The sequence below is a fragment of the Schistocerca nitens genome, chromosome 3, assembly GCF_023898315.1.
Source record: "Schistocerca nitens isolate TAMUIC-IGC-003100 chromosome 3, iqSchNite1.1, whole genome shotgun sequence".
Classification (NCBI taxonomy): Eukaryota; Metazoa; Arthropoda; class Insecta; order Orthoptera; family Acrididae; genus Schistocerca; species Schistocerca nitens.
Window position 1 is genome coordinate 75,947,336 of NC_064616.1, and position 21,077 is coordinate 75,968,412.

A 21,077-nucleotide genomic window follows, 5' to 3' on the forward strand; every position below is an offset into this window, starting at 1 on the left:
CAAGTTTAGCTCTGGTAGTGATTTTTAGTAAATCCCTACAAAAAGTTAAAGCACTAAGTGGCATACTTCCACCCAAATTCTATCACTTTAATAGTTCAAAGTCACCCTAAAACTCATGCACAAGATACCTCCTCTGTGGCTTGGACAACAATTACCCACAGCATGCCTAAGCCCATCCTTTTCTGTCTCCTCCTTTGAATGCCAAAATGCATCAAATCAACGAATTACCACCACTGGCAATATATACAATCCACAGATAATATTTAAAAGTTGAGAAGTGTCCCTCCCAATCCTCCTCAAACCACATGATATTTTCTTCACAAATGACAAATAGAAATTATGTGCACACATGCTTAACATTTCTAATGAAATAGCCTGTTCACAGTAAGTGCCTTTCTGAACTGCATTTAATGACTGTATTAGAACTTACAAAGGTAGCACTGCTTTCAGATGACTTATGTCCATGTAAACGGCCAAATGAGTGCAATCGATCAAAACATCAATCTAACTGAAATCAGCCACCTTAGACACATTCATCCTTTAGCACCTCTTCAACCATGTGTGTCTGACCATATCACTCTGGGAAATCCAGTGGGCAAGTACATTACTGGTCGATTGCTGGTTTGAGATCCACTCCACCTTCAGCCATGCCACTTCATGTTTACATAATACGCTCACAGCCAGTCTGGGAAATGGGTGTTGCCTCACATTCTCTTATATCAGAAGATCCAGGTAATATATTGTGACCATCCCTTACAGGGATAATCTGTCAACTTCACAATATGGCAATCTTTCAGAAACTACAGAACATGTCTGTCCTTTATGATATATTTGTATTTTGTTGACTGAATGCCGGTTTCCAAAGTATGCTACGACCTTTGGTTTTGGATTCCAAATACGTCCAACAATTGCTGCATCTGATTAGGCTGTCATAAATCTTCTGGAGCAGGATGACTAAGTTGCTAATTTTGGCCTTCATTTGCTTTTGGCATAGTCTTTTGCTCAGGTATGAGCAAGGAGAACCTTTGTCAGGCAAAGATCTTTAACACATACAAAAGCTCTTTAAATTTTTTTTTCCAGTGAAACATAGTTAATGCACTACCTCAGCCTCAGTCATCCAGTAGCTGGGCCTCCACTTCTGCAGCAAACAATTTCTTGGCCCCATCTTCCAAGTAGTATACCCACATAAGAAATGGCTATGCCTTTCAGAAACAGGAAGACAGCCACTACTTGAGATTCAGTTTTTAACAGGTTGCAGTGCACTCTTGCCGCATTTTGCGGTAGTATAGTACAGAAAATTTAAGCAGCAGAGATTATTGGAACAACATACCGTCTGATAGCATCTTCTACCTACGCACCCTTCTGGTAAACATTCTACACAAAGACCCACGTACTGCCTTGAGTTAAATAATTAGAAGCATTACAGAATGCTTGTGGTCATTCACTCACCAAATAAAATACGAGAGTTATCCAGAGAGTAAGGTCCAATTTCTTCTAGAACAAACCATCACAGATTTTTCCAAAAACTAATTCCTTCCATGTTTATTTTTCCACAAAGTTTCCATATTTGTTTAAATATTTGCCATAACTATGTCCACTTTTTAACAGATGGTTGCAGGACCTTGGCTGTTCAGTACAGCAGTCTAAGTTTCGAAACTGTTACTTTATTTGGCTACCAATTTCGATGACATATGTAGTCTTCAGACCCCCTGACTGACATGCAGAAAGATTCCCACCTCTGGTCCTGTCAAAATATGGGCCAACATCAACAACTGGTATCTCTCTATTTTTGAGAGAACGATCACCTCAAAGTGATCGCTGTCTCAAAAAATCTACGAATACCAGTAATGGAATGCTGGCCCCTATTTTGACTGGACTGGAGGAATCAGGGGGCCTGAAGATGGTGTAGTAATGCCGAAACTGGCAGCCCAATAAAACAACAATTTGGGAATTTAGACGGCTGAAAAGTGTGATTTGACATTCTATTCATCGTAACATTCTACAAACTTTTGTACACCTAAGTTATAGATGTCTGCCATCTGCAAAGCTAACATTCCTGAACACTTCTTTCATATCATCTGTTGGAAGCACTTTCTGCCAAGAAACTTCGGTAGCAGAACAAGTGAATTGCCAGACTTCACGAATCTGTTCGTCCATGGTTTTGACAAAATCTATTGTCACTGCTAGTCAGCCTGGTCACAGTTTTTCATGAACTTTTCTTCTCCATCCTTGAAAGCTTTCACCCACTTACACACTTTGCTGTCATTCATCACATTGTAGTCATACATTTCACTTATCTGCGTATGGATTTTCAGTGCCCCAGTGTCACTTTGTCAAAAATGGGATCACAGACTGCATTTAAGTCACTGAGAATGTTCTACACATTTTGAGCTTACACTGGACACAATGACAATAACCATGCAAATGGTATCCTCTTACAAGTAAGGCATGCCAGGAGCCTGAGTGCATGTGAATTTCATTGTTCACAGGACGCTCTATTAGTTACAGCTATTTGGACTGTGCTTTCCAAATAACCCTTTTAAAAAGGGCACTAACTGGCAACACATTAAGAAACATCAAACATTAACCATGCACATTTTGAGGAACTATAAAGATGGATGTGATAGAAGTTTCGATCAGGTTTTGCTAAACTCTTATGTTTTAGACAAATGGAAGCATATAACAATGTGTGTTAGGTTTCATAATGACTGAAGAGGCAGAATCAGATGATCACTTACAATAAAGAGTGTGTTTCAGATAAGAAAACAAATCAAAAATCTCCCAGGGAAGTGCTGAAGGAATTTGATGTGGCTGTATACCCATGCACAAAAATGCTTATTGCCACTGTTTCTCTTATAATATAAACTCCACTTCCTAAAATTGTATTGCAAAGTAGTACCTAAAGTGTAAATACCATGAAATTGAGTAGTTTAATGCCTCCTGACACTTATTAGGAAAGCACACATTTCATCTAAGACTTTTTTTTGCTGCTGCTGCTGCTGAATAATCTCTTCCATCTGAATGCATTTCCTCAGTCATTATTTTGTTGTATTTGTTGAAAAATTTCAAAACAGTTTGTTGCGACAATTACACTGAAAGTTAACAGTAAGTCATCATCATCATCATCATCATCATCATCATCATCATCATCATCATCATCATCATCATCTAAGACAGTTTTTCTTTGATTTCCTCATTGTGGACACCCTCCTGCCATTGTTCCCATCTACTAGTACGGCAATCATCCTAGCTACTTTCATACCCATAACCTCAACCTTATTGATAAGGTAGTAACAGTAATTTTTAAAACAATTTTCAGATTTTATGATGTCTATCTCACCTTGCAGTCTGTGTAGGTGTGTTTGCTGCAGAGCCCTTCTTGCCTTCCAGTGATGCTAAATGCTGTTCCAGAGCATCCAAAAGACTACTGGGAGCCTGGAAACATTTTATAGTTCAATTATGTATCTGCAGGTATTATAATCCATAAATACCATACTGCAGTGTAAATTTTATGACAGCACTCTTTAATATTTACATGCATGCTCATGAAAAAATTAAAAATTGCAACAAGCTGCTAACCTTCCACCCACAGTAAAGAAACATTAAATTACTACTTTACCTTTGTCAAGTCTGGTATGTCTCCTTTGTCTATACCAACATTCTGAAACAAAAGTTTTTCAAGTAAACAAATTTTGTAAATTAATTTTACATCATCATAATCATCATCATTAGTGGTAGTAGTAGTGGTAGTAGTAGTAGTAGTAGTAGTAGTAGTAGTAGTTACCTCTGCAACTTTAAGAAATTCTGCTACTCTGTCCATTCTAATGAGAAATTTCTTGTACAAATCCAGAGCATCTCTGCACTGCTTCTTATTCATATCAAAATATTTTTCTGGAACAAGGAAAGCACTTAAGAGTTATACATCTGCTTCTGTGATGCTCTTATTAAATTTATATTGCAAGTTACATACCTAGCAGGTTTATTATGCCATCATTGTAACAAGCAAATAACCTAATCAGATCTCTGAAGAGTAGCATAAATGCCATGTTAATGACACCATTAGTTAAGTCATTTGCTGTACAATCAAATTCCAACAATGCATCAAGTTGGCTCTGTAGCACTGGCAAGGTTTTGAGTAGTTTCTCTGCACTCATTGTTCTTAATGTTCCATCATCTTTCCTGGGGTGAAAGTAAAAGAAAAAAACGATGAACACACTAACAGAAGTCACACACAGCTAAGTAAGAAGTTATTTTAAGTTGGTGCAAATAGTTTATCAATGTACAACTATTTTTATTACTTCTGGACCATTTTACTTCATTACTTTGCATATATCTGTTTTTCGAACATGTCAGATTAGCAGATTTCATACAAAAATTACAGAATCAAGCAAATTAAATTTTGTACACAAAAATTCTATATTACCATTTTCAGTAATGCTTGGAATCTATGACAACATGAAGGAGTATGTATCAAGGATTCTTAGCAAATTACTAATATTTTTGTCTTGAGGGATTTTGATACATTTCATTTGTAATTATTTACTTTTCCTGAGTAGCTATCTTAAGAGCTGTCACTTAGCATTCTGTTAATTGACATTTACTTCATAATTCTGAATTTGCCATCAGAAGTATCACAGTAATACACACATTTTTTGGAAGTATTTTTCCTTCTTCACCAAAGTAATTTATTTTGTACCTATTCTTTACTTTTAAATGACAAATTCTGTCTTGCAGGCATACTTAATATTGTAAATAATAAGTACTGAAAATATTCTGAAGCATCCTTTGCCACTTAAACCAAACACGTAGAACAAGTATCAGTGATTAATAATTCACTGGTGGCACGGAAATTTTATATCCTCTGCCAGAAGACTTATGACAATCAATCTGAATCTGCTGCAAATAATTCTCCCAACTCGGTAACAGATTTTAGCGAGATATGCAGCAGTCACCAGCACCTGTGACCAGAAAGAGATGGGAATCTTTTTATAGACAGTTACAAATGTAACACTTATTTCATGAAATTATGTAGAGATTATCTTTCCCATCATTACGAAAAGTCTCCCGAGTTCAAACATGGCCGCAGAAACCTTCCACGTTAACCACATGTGTCATGTGGAAGTAGTCCATTTCACTAAAAGTTCTGGATTAATTTTTCACTCTGTAGCAAAGTGTGTGCTATTTTCAACCATCCCATATATTGAGAGAAGAACTTTCAAAAATTAAGTTGTCAGGGTTGGGCAAGTTTTGTCTGGATAGCACAGGCCATAAGAGCACTGTCCCTCAAACAACATTTTAGGTTTCAGTCACACTACAGAACAGTTTTGACCCAGCAGGAAGTGTCAGCAGTCTAAGTGTGGGATAGTATTAGGGTTAAACATTTTGCCTGGCTAATTGCACCATGAAATTGCAGAGAACCTAAGACAAAATGGCTGCATGAAAAATGTGAAGAAATCTAAAAAGAAATAATTTTCTGAAGGATTGACTCAGCAGACAGGATAGAGGAAAAAACACACTTTTGGTGAAATTAAAAATAAAGTGTGATAAAACTAAGGGTTCAATGGAAACTCCACTTAAATGCAGAAGAGAATCCAGATAGGTGGAAACATTACATTTAAGGCCTCTGCAAGGGGGAAGATTTGTCTGATATGATACAAGAAGAAACAGGAGTCAATTTAGAAGACATTGGTGATCCAGTATTTGAATCAGAATTTAAGAGAGCTTTGGAGGACTTAGCATCAAATAATGCAGGAGGGACAGAAATTCCATCAGGATTTCTAAAATCATTGGGGGAAGTGGCAAAAGAAAATCCAAGATGTGTTAGTTGACTATCAGTTTGGCTTAAGGAAAAGTAAATGCACCCGAGAGGCAATTCTGACGTTGCAGTTCATAATGGAAGGAAGACTAAAGAAAAATCAAGACGTGTTCATAGGATTTGTCGACCTGGAAAAGCATTCGGCAATGTAAAATGGTGCAAGATTTTTGGAATTATGAAAAAGTAGGGGTAAGCTGTAGGGAGAGACTGATAATATACAATATGTACAAAGCCAAGGGGGATTAATAATAGTGGATGACCAAGAATGAAGTGCTCGAATTGAAGAGGGTTTAAGACAGGAATGTAGTCTTTCCATCCCCCCCATTCCATCTGTATGTCAAATAAGCAATGATGGAAATAAAAGAAATGTTCAGGAGTTGGATTAAAATGCAAGATGAAAAGATATAACTTACACAATTTGCTGATGAAATTGCTATGCTGAGTGGAAGTGAAGAAGAATTGCAGGCTCTGCCGAATGGAATGAACAGCCTACTGAGTGCAGAATACGGAGAGAGTAAATCGAATAAAGACTGAAGTAATGAGAAGTAGCAGGAACGAGAACAGCAAGACACTGAACATCAGAATTTATGGTCACAAAGTAGATGCAGTTAAGGCATCCTACCTAGGCAGCAAAATAACAAATGACTGACTGAGCATGGAGGACATCAAAAGCAGAACAGCACTATCCAAAAGGGCATTCCTGGCTAAGAGAACTCTACTAGTATCCAACATAGGCCTTAATTTGAGGAATAAATTTCTGAGAACATACATTTGGTGCACAGCATTTATGGTAGTGAAACACGGAGTGTTGGAAAACTGGAACAGAAGAGTTTGAGATGTGGTGCCACAGACAAATGTTAAAATTAGGTGGACTGATCTGATAAGGTAAGGAATGAGGAGGTTCTGTGCAGAATCTAAGAGGAGAGAAATACGTGGGAAACACTGACAAAGAGGAGGGACAGGATGATAGGACATCTGCTAAGGCATCAGGAAATGACTTCCACGATACTAGAGGAAGCTGTAGAGGTCGAACACTGTAGAAGAAGATACAGATTGCAATCTACATCCTCAATTATTTGCCAGATGTATTCCAACCGCCTCTCCGAGATGAAGAGGTTGGCACAGGACACGAATTCGTGGTGGGTCGCACCAAACTAATTGGAAGATTTTTTTAAAAAAATTTTGCACATGGAAAGGTGCCTATCAGGGTTTCAGAATTACTTAGTGGATCAGAATAAAGGTGAATGAAACATACGGAATAATTTATAATTATGTCAGGCATATAAGAAATCAGGAGTATAATAATGAATCCATATACTGAACAGCAAGATACCACATTATAAACAATATCAAACAATACTGGGCTTTGTCAGACCATAGTAAGATAGTGCTACATTCTAACATTTGCCACAGCTTGAAAGTTAAGTCACTATCTCTATACAAAGAGCACAGTTTAGTTACTGTCTCCAGTCTTCTTTGCCAACACCTACCACTACTACTGTCATTCCTTGCTGCCTCAATGATATTACTGACATAGCTTGCCTGTTGCCTATCACATCATGGACACAATGAGTATTTCAAACAAAGTTTTTGGGATGATTGAGCTCCTTCAGTTCACACAGAAAAATAATTGTATCTATGTATTCACATGGGTTGCTGTATGCATTAGATGTGTTCCAGGTAAGGGTTCTCATGTTGCTGCTTTCATGTCACCATAAGAATGAAAAAGATTCTTTGATAACTGTGGAATAAAACTGAAAAGCAATTACAACATACACTAAACTTGTTCTTGCCTGCCATTAACCTATTATATTATACAAAAGGTGTGTGTGCGCGCATTTTAAGTTTTGTTCAGAAGTTCCTAATTTGAAGAAGCAAATCAGAGGTAGAATACTGGTTTCAGTAACTATATCGACACCCAGAATTCGTGAAACTGAAGTTTCCAGAATACCAACTCATATTCATTAGGACAAAGCACTTCTACATGCGTGTTCACGAATAACAAAGCTCGTGCATCTTCAATACTAAGATTGCAAGTTATCCACTTTATTCCTCCAGCTCTGAGTAGCGCAGATTTTCCACCCCTTTCCAAAAATCCCCCACACTTTGACATTTAGTCTACTATTAATTATTTGGAACCTACAGTGTGCTGCTCGAGTTGTGATAAAGCAACGAGACATTGCAGAGTGAGACTTTCCATCCCCCCCCCCCCCCCCCCATTTTCAAGTGAAGTCTAACAAATTGTTTAGCACAGTTAGCCATGTATTTGACACAAACTAAACCATTAACTACTGTTTAACCCTTTCCACTCTTCACCAACTTGCATGTTTTAGGAACTACTCAATGAAATAATTTTTTATAACTTACCCACGTTTTACTTTACAAAAATCAAATGCAACAGTTCTGTATGAGAGCGCTTTTTCATTCAGGTACTTGGCGTATCTCCTAATAAATGGAGACATGTCATAACCTGGAAAAAAAAGAGGGGGAAAATTGTCAAATACAGGAAATCAATTGACAGCAGCACACAAAATTTACAGTTTTATGAACAAATTAATCTTTGCCATTTATATTTCAGCTTAGAGCCTATAGTGGAACCAGAAGTAAAGACTTGTTTTTGGGATCAACCCCAAAAGGAAAAAGGAAAAAGGAAAAGGATTGGAGCCATTTTCATGACGTGTCGAAATCTCTTTTCATTACAGCTGAACAGCAATATAGACATTAATGGAGTCAAGTTCACTTGACATCTAGGAAGAGCTCAGTTGGTTAAAGATAACCGACAGCTTGCTGCACTTTTGTCATCTTGCAACTGTCAAGTGGTGCAAGTGGAAACAATAGTTTTCTGTGAAGTTGTGATAACACCAAGAATTGCACTAAAGATGGGTACAAAATCAAATTACGTGGCTGGATCCGTGAAGCAGTTGTGCCAGGCCCACGGCAACTATCTCTGATCTTGTTTCACCAAACACTTAAAGCAATCTAAGCCCTTAAGGGTATGTTTTTCAGGGGCACAAAAAACTAATCTAACCCCTTAAGCTAGTTAACACTCTGCATGAGGATTTTCAAGTTCATTCCTAATACTAGGATTATGTACAATTCATTGAATTAAGTATTCCATCCAATTAATATAATTGGATTAACTGAAATTCAGTTTTGTTAATGTCAAGGGAAGACTTAACTGAATATCTTGTTCTAATAGGAATAGTTCTAATATGAGCAGTAGAAAATTTGAAGCAAGAAGGACTATTTCTGAACATAAGGAAAAATTAAATACCTACACTGAAGTCACAAACATAAATGTCTGAATAACCTGTGTGGTAATTGCAATTATGTTCAGACACTGGTGAAAGCACTCAATACAAAACCCAGAAACTACACTGAAGTCTTGCTATGATATTTTATGCTTTACAATGAAGTTTAGCATATACAAAATGGCACTAGCTTAGCCAATGCCTAAGGCTGGTTGCTTGGTTTAGAAGAGGGGAGAAGGGACCAAACTACAAGGTTATCGGTCCCTTGTTCCTAATAAAACAGGGAAGACATAACACAGAAGGGGAGGGAAGGGAGGAGGGAAGGGAGGAGGGAAGGGAGAAGGGGAGGGAGAAGGGGAGGGAGAAGGGGAGGGAGAAGGGGAGGGAGAAGGGGAGGGAGAAGGGGAGGGAGAAGGGGAGGGAGAAGGGGAGGGAGAAGGGGAGGGAGAAGGGGAGGGAGAAGGGGAGGGAGAAGGGGAGGGAGAAGGGGAGGGAGAAGGGGAGGGAGAAGGGGAGGGAGAAGGGGAGGGAGAAGGGGAGGGAGAAGGGGAGGGAGAAGGGAGGGAGAAGGGGAGGGAGAAGGGGAGGGAGAAGGGGAGGGAGAAGGGGAGGGAGAAGGGGAGGGAGAAGGGGAGGGAGAAGGGGAGGGAGAAGGGGAGGGAGAAGGGGAGGGAGAAGGGGAGGGAGAAGGGGAGGGAGAAGGGGAGGGAGAAGGGGAGGGAGAAGGGGAGGGAGAAGGGGAGGGAGAAGGGGAGGGAGAAGGGGAGGGAGAAGGGGAGGGAGAAGGGGAGGGAGAAGGGGAGGGAGAAGGGGAGGGAGAAGGGGAGGGAGAAGGGGAGGGAGAAGGGGAGGGAGAAGGGGAGGGAGAAGGGGAGGGAGAAGGGGAGGGAGAAGGGGAGGGAGAAGGGGAGGGAGAAGGGGAGGGAGAAGGGGAGGGAGAAGGGGAGGGAGAAGGGGAGGGAGAAGGGGAGGGAGAAGGGGAGGGAGAAGGGGAGGGAGAAGGGGAGGGAGAAGGGGAGGGAGAAGGGGAGGGAGAAGGGGAGGGAGAAGGGGAGGGAGAAGGGGAGGGAGAAGGGGAGGGAGAAGGGGAGGGAGAAGGGGAGGGAGAAGGGGAGGGAGAAGGGGAGGGAGAAGGGGAGGGAGAAGGGGAGGGAGAAGGGGAGGGAGAAGGGGAGGGAGAAGGGGAGGGAGAAGGGGAGGGAGAAGGGGAGGGAGAAGGGGAGGGAGAAGGGGAGGGAGAAGGGGAGGGAGAAGGGGAGGGAGAAGGGGAGGGAGAAGGGGAGGGAGAAGGGGAGGGAGAAGGGGAGGGAGAAGGGGAGGGAGAAGGGGAGGGAGAAGGGGAGGGAGAAGGGAAAGAAGAAGGGAAAGAAGAAGGGGAGGGAGAAGGGAAAGAAGAAGGGAAAGAAGAAGGGGAGGGAGAAGGGAAAGAAGAAGGGGGGGAGAAGGGAGAAGGGAAAGAAGAAGGGGAGGGAGAAGGGAGAAGGGAAAGAAGAAGGGGAGGGAGAAGGGAGAAGGGAAAGAAGAAGGGGAGGGAGAAGGGAGAAGGGAAAGAAGAAGGGAAGGGAGAAGGGAAAGAAGGAGGGAAGGGAGAAGGGAGAAGGGAAAGAAGAAGGGGAGGGAGAAGGGAGAAGGGAAAGAAGAAGGGGAGGGAGAAGGGAGAAGGGAAAGAAGAAGGGGAGGGAGAAGGGAAAGAAGAAGGGGAGGGAGAAGGGAAAGAAGAAGGGGAGGGAGAAGGGAAAGAAGAAGGGAAGGGAGAAGGGAAAGAAGAAGGGAAGGGAGAAGGGAAAGAAGAAGGGAAGGGAGAAGGGAAAGAAGAAGGGAAGGGAGAAGGGAAAGAAGAAGGGAAGGGAGAAGGGAAAGAAGAAGGGAAGGGAGAAGGGAAAGAAGAAGGGAAAGAAGAAGGGAAAGAAGAAGGGAAAGAAGAAGGGAAAGAAGAAGGGAAAGAAGAAGGGAAAGAAGAAGGGAAAGAAGAAGGGAAAGAAGAAGGGAAAGAAGAAGGGAAAGAAGAAGGGAAAGAAGAAGGGAAAGAAGAAGGGAAAGAAGAAGGGAAAGAAGAAGGGAAAGAAGAAGGGAAAGAAGAAGGGAAAGAAGAAGGGAAAGAAGAAGGGAAAGAAGAAGGGAAAGAAGAAGGGGAGGGAGAAGGGGAGGGAGAAGGGGAGGGAGAAGGGGAGGGAGAAGGGAAAGAAGAAGGGAAAGAAGAAGGGAAAGAAGAAGGGAAAGAAGAAGGGAAAGAAGAAGGGAAAGAAGAAGGGAAAGAAGAAGGGAAAGAAGAAGGGAAAGAAGAAGGGAAAGAAGAAGGGGAGGGAGAAGGGGAGGGAGAAGGGAAAGAAGAAGGGAAAGAAGAAGGGGAGGGAGAAGGGAAAGAAGAAGGGAAAGAAGAAGGGGAGGGAGAAGGGAAAGAAGAAGGGAAAGAAGAAGGGGAGGGAGAAGGGAAAGAAGAAGGGAAAGAAGAAGGGGAGGGAGAAGGGAGAAGGGAAAGAAGAAGGGGAGGGAGAAGGGAGAAGGGAAAGAAGAAGGGGAGGGAGAAGGGAGAAGGGAAAGAAGAAGGGGAGGGAGAAGGGAAAGAAGAAGGGGAGGGAGAAGGGAGAAGGGAAAGAAGAAGGGGAGGGAGAAGGGAGAAGGGAAAGAAGAAGGGGAGGGAGAAGGGAGAAGGGAAAGAAGAAGGGGAGGGAGAAGGGAAAGAAGAAGGGAAGGGAGAAAGGAAAGAAGAAGGGGAGGGAGAAGGGAGAAGGGAAAGAAGAAGGGGAGGGAGAAGGGAAAGAAGAAGGGAAGGGAGAAGGGAAAGAAGAAGGGAAGGGAGAAGGGAAAGAAGAAGGGAAGGGAGAAGGGAAAGAAGAAGGGAAGGGAGAAGGGAAAGAAGAAGGGAAGGGAGAAGGGAAAGAAGAAGGGAAGGGAGAAGGGAAAGAAGAAGGGAGACAGAGCAGAAGAATATGGTCCACTGTCAACCAGGCACTGCACCAACACTGAGGTGGGTCTTCACAGCGCAGGAGGTAACCGTTGGTTGCTCAGGCATGGGCAATGCGGAGCCGGCAGAGAACCACGGAATCCCTCCAAGAGGCCCTCATCGAGGACTTCCACACATTCTTGGTCCCCTTAGTGGCTCACAGTTTGTTGTGTGTACTGAGATTTTGCCATTCTCTCTCCCAAAGCTGAAAAACCTTGTGGTGTAATAATGAATGCAGATCAGTTGCATGGTATGCCTATCTCCGGAAGTGGTTTCTGTGTAGCCTGTTTGGCCAGCCTATGTCTGGCTAGTCACCAGACTGTTCCAAAAAGCTGTCACTAGTCAAACCCCGCAGTGATGCACAGGGTCTAGTAAATGCAATGCTGAGGGCACTGCCAAACAATAAACCACACTCCCATTGTCAATTCGTGATTGGACAAGGGCTCTGTAGAGTTGCAGCAGCGTACAACAATCTGCAGCCCAACTGGTGTTGCTCAGGCAATGGAGAGCATTGAGGTGCTGCCAGCACTTCCTCTTAAGCTGACGAAGGCGAGCGAGTCAAGTAAATCGAATGTCTAAAACCAGTCCCAATAATCAATGTCTCCACTATAGTGAATGGATCAACATGAAGGTAAAGTTCTGGGTCCAGATGAACGGTACGAGGCCGCAGCTGTAAACTGGAAGCTGTGGGCTGGAGCCCATGATTGCACCTAGTGGATGGCTCCCTCTAGGCAACGCTCAGTAACACCAGTACTGGAGCAACAGTATGAAAAGCAGAAGTCTTCTGCATACAGAGAAGATGAGACGGAGGGCAGACAGCTGCTGCTGCTAGACCATTAATGGCCACTAAAAATAGAGGAACACTTTATACAGAGCCCTGCGGGAGTCCAGTCACCTGGATATGAATGAAGCTATGGGACACACCAACTTGGACACGAAAGTACAAAGTGACAGGAAGTTTTGGACAAAAATTGGGAGCGGGCCCCAGATACCCCACTCATTAATGTGGCAAGTATATGATGTCACCAGGTCGTGTCTTATGCTTTATATAAGTCAAAAAAGACAGCAACCAGGTGTTGTCATCTGGAGAAGGCTGTTTGAATGGCGAACTCTAGGGACAAGATTATCAGTGGTAGAGCGACTGGCAGATTTTTTTTTTGTTGGGGTTTAAGGGCACTCAACTACTGAGGTCATTAGCGCCCAGTCACAATTGTTAGAGCACATAGAATCTAGTAAAACTCAAGGGGAGGGGGGGACACCAGAAAGTCCTTACAAAGATGCAGATAAAATAAGTAAAAGAGTTAGATGTCTTTGGACAAGCCAGTCAAAGTTATAAAACGAAGAACACGAGCAGCTGCTCGAGCGTCATCAGCTAAAATATCCGGTAAAGTAGATGGCAGGGACAGGACAACACGAGAGTGACTAAAGCGGGGACACGACAATAAAACATGGCGCACCGTTAATGCTTGACCACAAGGGCACTGCGGGGCTGGGTCACCGGAGAGCAGATAGCGGTGGATAAACCGGCAATGCCCAATCCGCAACCTAGTCAGAAGGACCTCTTCTCGCCGAGATGGTCGGGAGGAGGTTGTCCAAGCAGTTGGGAACGGTTTTACTGCCCGGAGCTTGTTTCCTTGAAGGGACGACCAAGTATCCCACCACAACAACACAAGCCTCTTACGAACAACCCCACTAACGTCAGATGACGGGACACAATGGGAGGCTGGCCGAGGCAGGAGGACTGCAGCCTTGGCTGCAGCATCAGCAGCCTCATTCCCAGGCACTCCTACATGGCCGGGAACCCACAAAGCTGACAGGAGAGCCATCATCAGTGAAAGAATGGAGGGACTGCTGGATCCGTTGCACCAAGGGATGGACCGGATAGGGAGCTCCAAGGCTCTGAAGAGCACTGAGTGAATCAGAGCAGAGTACATACGATGAATGGCGGTGGCGGCGGGCATACTGAACGGCCTGATGGAGAGCAAAAAGCTCGGCCATAAAGTTGGAACACTGGTCGAGGAGCCGGTATTTGAAGGTGCCGGCCCCGACGACAAAGGCACAGCCGACACCATCGTCAGTTTTGGAGCCATCGGTGTAAATAAAGGTGTGACTGGCAAGTCACGCACAAAGTTCGACAAACCGTGAGCAATACACTGCAGCCGGAGTACCCTCCTTCGGGAACGAGCTGAGGTCGAGATAAATATGAACCGGAGCCTGGAGCCAAGGTGGTGTCGGGCTCTCACCCTCTCTAAAGGTGGTAGGGAGGGCAAAATCCAATTGTCGAAGCAGGCGACGGAAGCGGACTCCAGGGGGCAGCAGGGCAGACACATACAACCCGTACTGACGGTCGAGAGAATCGGCGAAGAAGGACTGATAAGAGGGGTGGTCGGGCATTGACAACAGCCGGCAGGCATAACGACACAGCAGTATGTCGCGCCGGTTGGTCAATGGTAATTCGGCAGCTTCAGCATAAAGACTCTCGACGGGACTAGTTTAGAAGGCTCCGGTCGCAAGACGTAACCCCCAACGGTGGATGGAGTTGAGACGGCGTAAGAGGGATGGCCAGCAGACGAGTAGACGAAGCTCCCATAATCCAGCTTCGATCGGACTATGGACCTATACAAGCGAAGCAGGATGGCGAGTTCCACTCCCCAAGATGAACCACTAAGAACTCTGAGGACATTAAGGGAACGTGTACAACGGGCCGCCAAACAAGAGACGTGTGGAGACCAACAAAGTTTCCTGTCCAATGTGAGCCCTAGAAACTTAGTTGTTTCCACGAATGGGAGAACAGCGGGACTGAGATGTAAGGATGGCGGAAGGAACGCTTTATATCGCCAAAAGTTGATACAAACCGTCTTCTCTTCAGAGAACCGGAAGCCATTTGCCACGCTCCACGAGTATAGGCTGTCTAGACAACGCTGAAGGCAGCACTCCAGGAGGCATGTTCTCTGGGCACTGCAGTAGAGCACGAAGTCATCGACAAAGAGAGAGCCCGAGACATTAGGTGGAATGCAATCCATAATTGGATTGATCGCAATGGCAAAAAGGGCTATGCTCAAGATGGAGCCCTGAGGCACTCCGTTCTCCTGGAGGAAGACGTCTGACAATACGGAACCCACACGTACCCTGAACTTTCGATCTGTTAAAAAGGAATCAATAAAAAGGGGCAGACGACCGCGTAGACCCCACCTGTGCATAGTGCGGAGGATACCTCCTCTCCAACAGGTATCATAAGCCTTCTCCAAATCGAAGAACACTGCTACCGTTTGGCGCTTTCGCAAAAAGTTGTTCATGATGAATGTCGACAAGGTCACAAGATGGTCAACAGCGGAGCGGCGGTGACGAAAGCCGCATTGGACATTGGTAAGTAGCCGTCTAGATTCAAGAACCCAGACTAACCGAGCGTTAACCATGCGCTCCATCACCTTACAGGCACAGCTTGTAAGAGAAATGGGGCGGTAACTAGAAGGAAGGTGGATATCCTTCCCGGGTTTGGGTATAGGAACAACGACGGCTTCACGCCAACGCATGGGGACCTGACCTTCGGTCCAGACGCGATTGTAGGTACGAAGAAGGAAGCTTTTGCCCGCCGGAGAAAGGTGTGCCAGCATCTGAACGTGAATGGCATCTGGCCCCAGAGCAGAGGACCGGGACAGTGCAAGTGCACGTTCGAGTTCCCGCATAATAAAGGGGGCATTACAAGTTTCCAGATTCAGCGAGTGGAAGGAAGGTCGCCGAGCCTCTTCTGCCTCTTCCCTGGGAAGGAAGGCAGGGTGGTAATGGGCGGAGCTTGAAACCTCCGCGGAAAAGCGGCCGAAGGCGTTGGAGACATCCACAGGATCAACAAGGACCTCATTACCTGAAGTCAGGCCAGGTACCGAGGAGTGGGCCTTAATGCTCGACAGCCGGCGCAGGCCACCCCAGACGACAGAAGAGGGAGTAAAACTGTTAAAGGAGCTGGTGAAAGAGGCCCAACAAGCTTTTTTGCTGTCTTAGATGACTCTACGGCATTGCGCTCAGAGTCGTTTGTATCCAATACAGTTCGCCAACGTAGGATGGCGGCGAAAGGTGCGTAAAGCACGTCGTCAAGCACGCATATCATCTATACAAGCCTCATTCCACCTGGGGACGGAAATGCGACGTGAAGAAGAGGTAGTACGAGGAATGGAACGTTCGGCAGCATTGATGATAACAGCTGTGAGGTATTCGACCTGACTGTCACAACTGAGAAAATCGTGGTCCGGAAAGGTCGCCAGGGAGGAGTAAAGACCCGAGTCAGCTTTCGGTATTTTCCAGCTCTAAGGACGTGGGGATGGGGTGTGGTGCAGGAGACGAACGACACAGGGGAAGTGGTCACTTGAATAGGTGTCAGAAAGGACATACCACTCGATCCGACGGGCAAGAGTGGTAGAACAGATCGAAAGGTCCAAGTGGGAGTAGGTATGAGTAGAGTCCGAGAGGAAAGTCGGGGCGCCAGTATTGAGGCAGACAAGATTGAGATGGTTGAAGACATCCGCCAAGAGTGAGCCTCTTCGACATGATGCAGGAGAGCCCAAAAGGGGATGATGGGCATTGAAGTCGCCAAACAATAAAAACGGCGGGGGAAGCTGAACAATCATGTGCATCAAGTCAGCCCGACTAACAGCGGATGACGATGGAGTGTAGATGGTACAAACTGAAAAAGTAAAAGCAGAAAGAGTAATACGGACAGCTATTGCTTGGAGTGGGGTGGTCAATGGGATGGGATGGTAATAGGCATCGTCCCGAACGAGCAACATGACCCCACCATGAGCTGGGATACCGTCCACAGGGGTGAGGTCATACCGCTCCGAGGTATAGTGGGTAAAGGCAATATGGTCAGTCGGGCGCAACTTGGTTTCCTGGAGACCAAGGACGAGCGGACAGTGCAGGCGGAGGAGCAGTTTTAATTCCTCCCATTAGATCGAATACCTCTTATGTTCCAATGTAACAAGGCCATCGCTAGTCAAAAAACAGGGGGAACAAGACGGGGAAGAGCTGGTCACCTTGACGGCCGCGGAGGGCCAGGTTTCGAGGAAACAACGCTACAACCGGCAGGAGGCGGATCCCGTTCCATCGAGTCGTCGCCAGCTGCGGCCGCTGTCCCTGGTTGTGTAGGAGGGGCAGCATCATTTGCCGACGAGAGGCCAGCTGAGCGCCTGGCAGCAGAGCGTCCCGGAGAAACTGAGGACGGCCGGGAGCAGCGACTCACGGATGGAGCGTCAGACGAAATGCGCCAGGGTGGAGAGGGGGATAGAGATTTCTTCTTGGAAGTCCGAGGAGGCACAGGGATGGTGGGCTGGACCCGAAGAAGGTCCTCACACACGGGGTCCGTTTTGGAACGCCAGACCTCTGAAGCTGGGGTCCGGAACGTTTCCCCGATGGACGCCTGAGAAGAGGATCGCTTCTCAGGTGGTGGTGGGGGGGAGGGGGGGGGATGATGAAGGGTGGCCCCTGTGGCAGACGGGGCGGGGGCCACGGGGGAGGGGGATTTGGAAGGGAGGGATTTGGGAGGCGGAGGCAGAGACCCCGGATGGGGGAGGAGGCGGAGGGGGGACAGGATAGGGGTGAGGATACCGCAGAAGGAGGGGACAGAACTGAGGCAAACTAATTGGTCAACGGCACGGGATGGAGGCGGTCATACTTCTTCCTGGCCTCAGAATAAGAAGAGACGATCCAAAGTTTTGAGTTCTTGTATCTTCTTCTTCTTCTTCTTCTTCTTCTTCTTCTTCTTCTGATATGCGGGGCAGTCTGAGGATCTAGGCGAGTGAATGCCAGGACAATTAACACACCGAGGTGGTGGGGTGCATGTATGTTCCTCACAAAGAGGACATCCACAATCACCACAAAGGGGCTCAGCCTCACACCGTGACGACATGTGCCCGAAGCGCAAACACCGAAAACAGCGCATAGGAGGCGGGACGTAAGGTCGCACATCGCACCAGTAGCACATCACCTTTACCTTCTCCGGGAGAACGTCCCCCTCGAAGGCGAGGATAAAGGCCCCGGTGTCGATGCGACGGTCTTTGGGGCCGCGCTGGACTCGCCGGATGAAATGCACACCTCGGCGCTCCAGGTTGGCCCTGAGCTCCTCATCAGATTGTAGCAGGAGGTCCCGATGAAAAATAACCCCCTGCGTCCTATTTAGTGCCAGATGCGGGACCCCACGGGCGCCACCCAGCCTCAGCAAGGGCCACCTGGCAGGATGACCGTTGCCAGGAGTCCTGATGCCCCAAGGAGACTGGCATCTACTCCTTGGCCGACGTGGGGAGGGTGCAGCTCAGGTATCGGCAGTACGATCCCTGTGTTGTCAGGGGGCTACAACCTAGAGGGTACATGACGACCCCACCACAACGGGCTGGCTACCGTGCTGGATTTCGGGTGCCATGGAAAGTCCATCATGATCGTAGGTGCAGAAGGAGACACACTATGGGCATAACTTGTAAAACCCATCAGGCGTTTAGGCCCAATTTGAGGAATAGTGGGTATGGTTACAACGCCGTTACAATGCTGAGTGCCAAGGTCTTAGTGAACGGAGGACCAGTGATAAACCACGTAAGGCGTCCTTCCCCAAAAGGCTCGTACTTCTGTATAATTTTGAAAAATGGAGGTCAAACCCCAAGAGGGACCATCACACTGAAGGCCAAAACGGTTGAAACTCCTTTTAGTCGCCTCTTACGACAGGCAGGAATACCTCGAGCCTATTCTTACCCAGGACCCACAGGGGGGACTGGCAGAAGACGCCATGACATGGAGCCAGTAGGCCACATGACTCTAGGACCCAAACCAACCACCGACATACCATACGTTCCAGCAGCTTACAAAGAACGTTGGCGAGACTGATGGACCAATAGCTATCTACATCAAGTGGGATTTAACCGGGTTTGAGCACTGGAATGACTCTGCTCTCTCACCATTGCAATGGAAAGACACCAGGGCACCAGATCCAGTTGAAGATGACAAGGAGATGTCTCTTGTGTTAAGATTAGAGATGTTTAATCATCTGACTGGTTCCAATCTGGCCCAGGAGCTGTGTTGGGGCAATGTGCAAGGGCACTGAGCAGCTCCCACTCTGTAAATGTGGCGTTATAGTATTCACTGTGGCATGTAGTGAATGAGAGGACAGTCCCTTCCAGCTGCCATTTAAGAGTGAAAGGCTGGGGGTAATTCGCCAATGCATGGGCTCGGCACTCACGTTTGCGTCTGTAGATAACACGCCATTTTTGGTAACACTGGGGACACCTGTTGGGGTGTGGTACACGGAAAGACGTTTCGTCTTTGCCCAGACTTTGTAAGGTGGCATACGGCACCCAATGGTCGAGACATCTCTCTCCCACCACTCCTACTTCCATCGTTTGATAAGTTGGTAAACGGGGGCATGGAGCCATTCGAAGGCTATGAGGTGCTCCAGGGAAGGATGCCACTTATGCCGGTGTAGAGCTCGCAGATGTTCTTTAATTGCCTCGGTGAGTTACAGCGACCACCAAGCGACTGTCATTCTCCGAGTGCACCCTAAAGTATGAGGGATTGCGCTTTCTGCCGCAGAAACTATCGTTGCTACCTGCTCAATGACCATATCAATGTTACCATGTGGGGGAGATTCAATGGTGACAGCAGAGGTGAAAGTTTCCCATTCCACCTTATTTGAAGTCCATATGGGCAGGCATCCATGGGCCTGATGCTAGGGCAGAGACAGGAAAATGGGGAAGTGGTCACTACACTACAGGCAGTTATGTGCTCCCCACTGGATAGATGAGAGAAGGCAAGGACTGCAAACATATCAATGCCACACTGAAATGTGTGGCAACCGCAGTATTCAAGAGGCAGACATCTCTGCCTCTGCCAGTAAGAAATGTGCCACCCCCAGTGCCAGTCGGTCCACGGTCTTTTACTCCATGATTTTCCTTTCTTTCTGGAGAATCCTGCAGTCAGGCGACCAAGGCGAATGGTGCTTTGTGCAGTTGATACAGATGAGGTGGGGCACTTTGAGTATGGGGATGTGATGAGCATCCACAATCTCGACATGTGACACTGGAAGTACAGTGGAAAGACATATGATATAACTTCAAACATTTGAAGCACCACATTGGAGGAGGGATATAGGGTTTCACATCACAGTGGTAGACCATTGCCTTGACCTTCTCCGGTAATTTACCACCCTCGAAGGCCAAGAAGGCCTGATTATCCCTCAGACGTCGGACACGCCGGATGAAATCTACATCTCGCCACTCTAAAGTGGCACACAGCTCATCAGACTGCAGAAGAAGTTCCCTGTGAAATATGATACCCTGGACCATATTTAAGCTCTTATGGGGCGTGATGGTTACAGGAAAATCCCCAGCTTGTCACAAGCGTGTAACGTCCATGACTGGGCAGAGGATGCCGTTTTGATGAAGACTGACCCAGATCTAATTTTGGACAATCCCTCCACCTACCCAAACTTGTCTTCTAAATGTGCAACAAAATACTGAGGCTTTATCATGGAAGATTCCCCATCAGCTCTCAAATATACAAAGTACTGGGGCGAATAAGATCTGCTGCCATCCTTCGTCTGATGTTCCTCAGGGTGCGGCCAGGGAGAGGAACGATTTGGGATTGTACTTCTGTATGTTGAATTTAGCTCATGAATGCTTGAAGACTGCTGGTGGTTCACCACCAGCAAGAGGTGATTGGCTACACTTCACTTCATCACCTGTCAGCCACCCTGATGCCACCCACTCCAAACCAGGGGTCCTCCCCATGGAGGCCAGCAAGCTGCAGCAAATGCCACCTGGCAGGATGGCCTTTGCCAATAGTTCCGATGCCTCATGGGGAAGGGCATCTACCCCTTACCATACATGGGGAGTTAACGGCACTGACATCAGCAGAGCGATCCCTGTGTGGTCAGGGGGCTAAAACCAACAGAGTACATGGAAGACCCACCACAACGGACTGGTTACTGTGCTAGGTATGAGGTGCAAAGAAGTCCATGGTCATCGTCAATGCAGATAGCGACACTGTATAGTGCACGGTGGAAAATGCACCCAGGAAGGTTTCCTCGCCCAAG

General features: G+C 46.2%; 1 protein-coding gene across 8 annotated transcripts in view; it reads right to left on the reverse strand.

Moving 5' to 3' along the window:
- The window catches only part of LOC126248035 (phosphatidylinositol-binding clathrin assembly protein LAP), a 176,812-nt gene that overhangs the window by 55,601 nt on the left and 100,134 nt on the right, over window positions 1-21,077 (reverse strand). For all 8 annotated transcript variants that reach the window (XM_049948656.1, XM_049948655.1, XM_049948654.1 and 5 more), the window contains exons 4-8: window positions 8,183-8,285; window positions 3,971-4,179; window positions 3,785-3,891; window positions 3,620-3,661; window positions 3,341-3,435 (exon numbers count right to left, since the gene is read on the reverse strand). In XM_049948656.1, coding sequence (XP_049804613.1) covers window positions 3,341-3,435; window positions 3,620-3,661; window positions 3,785-3,891; window positions 3,971-4,179; window positions 8,183-8,285 — 556 coding nt within the window. The remainder of the gene's footprint in view (window positions 1-3,340; window positions 3,436-3,619; window positions 3,662-3,784; window positions 3,892-3,970; window positions 4,180-8,182; window positions 8,286-21,077) is intronic.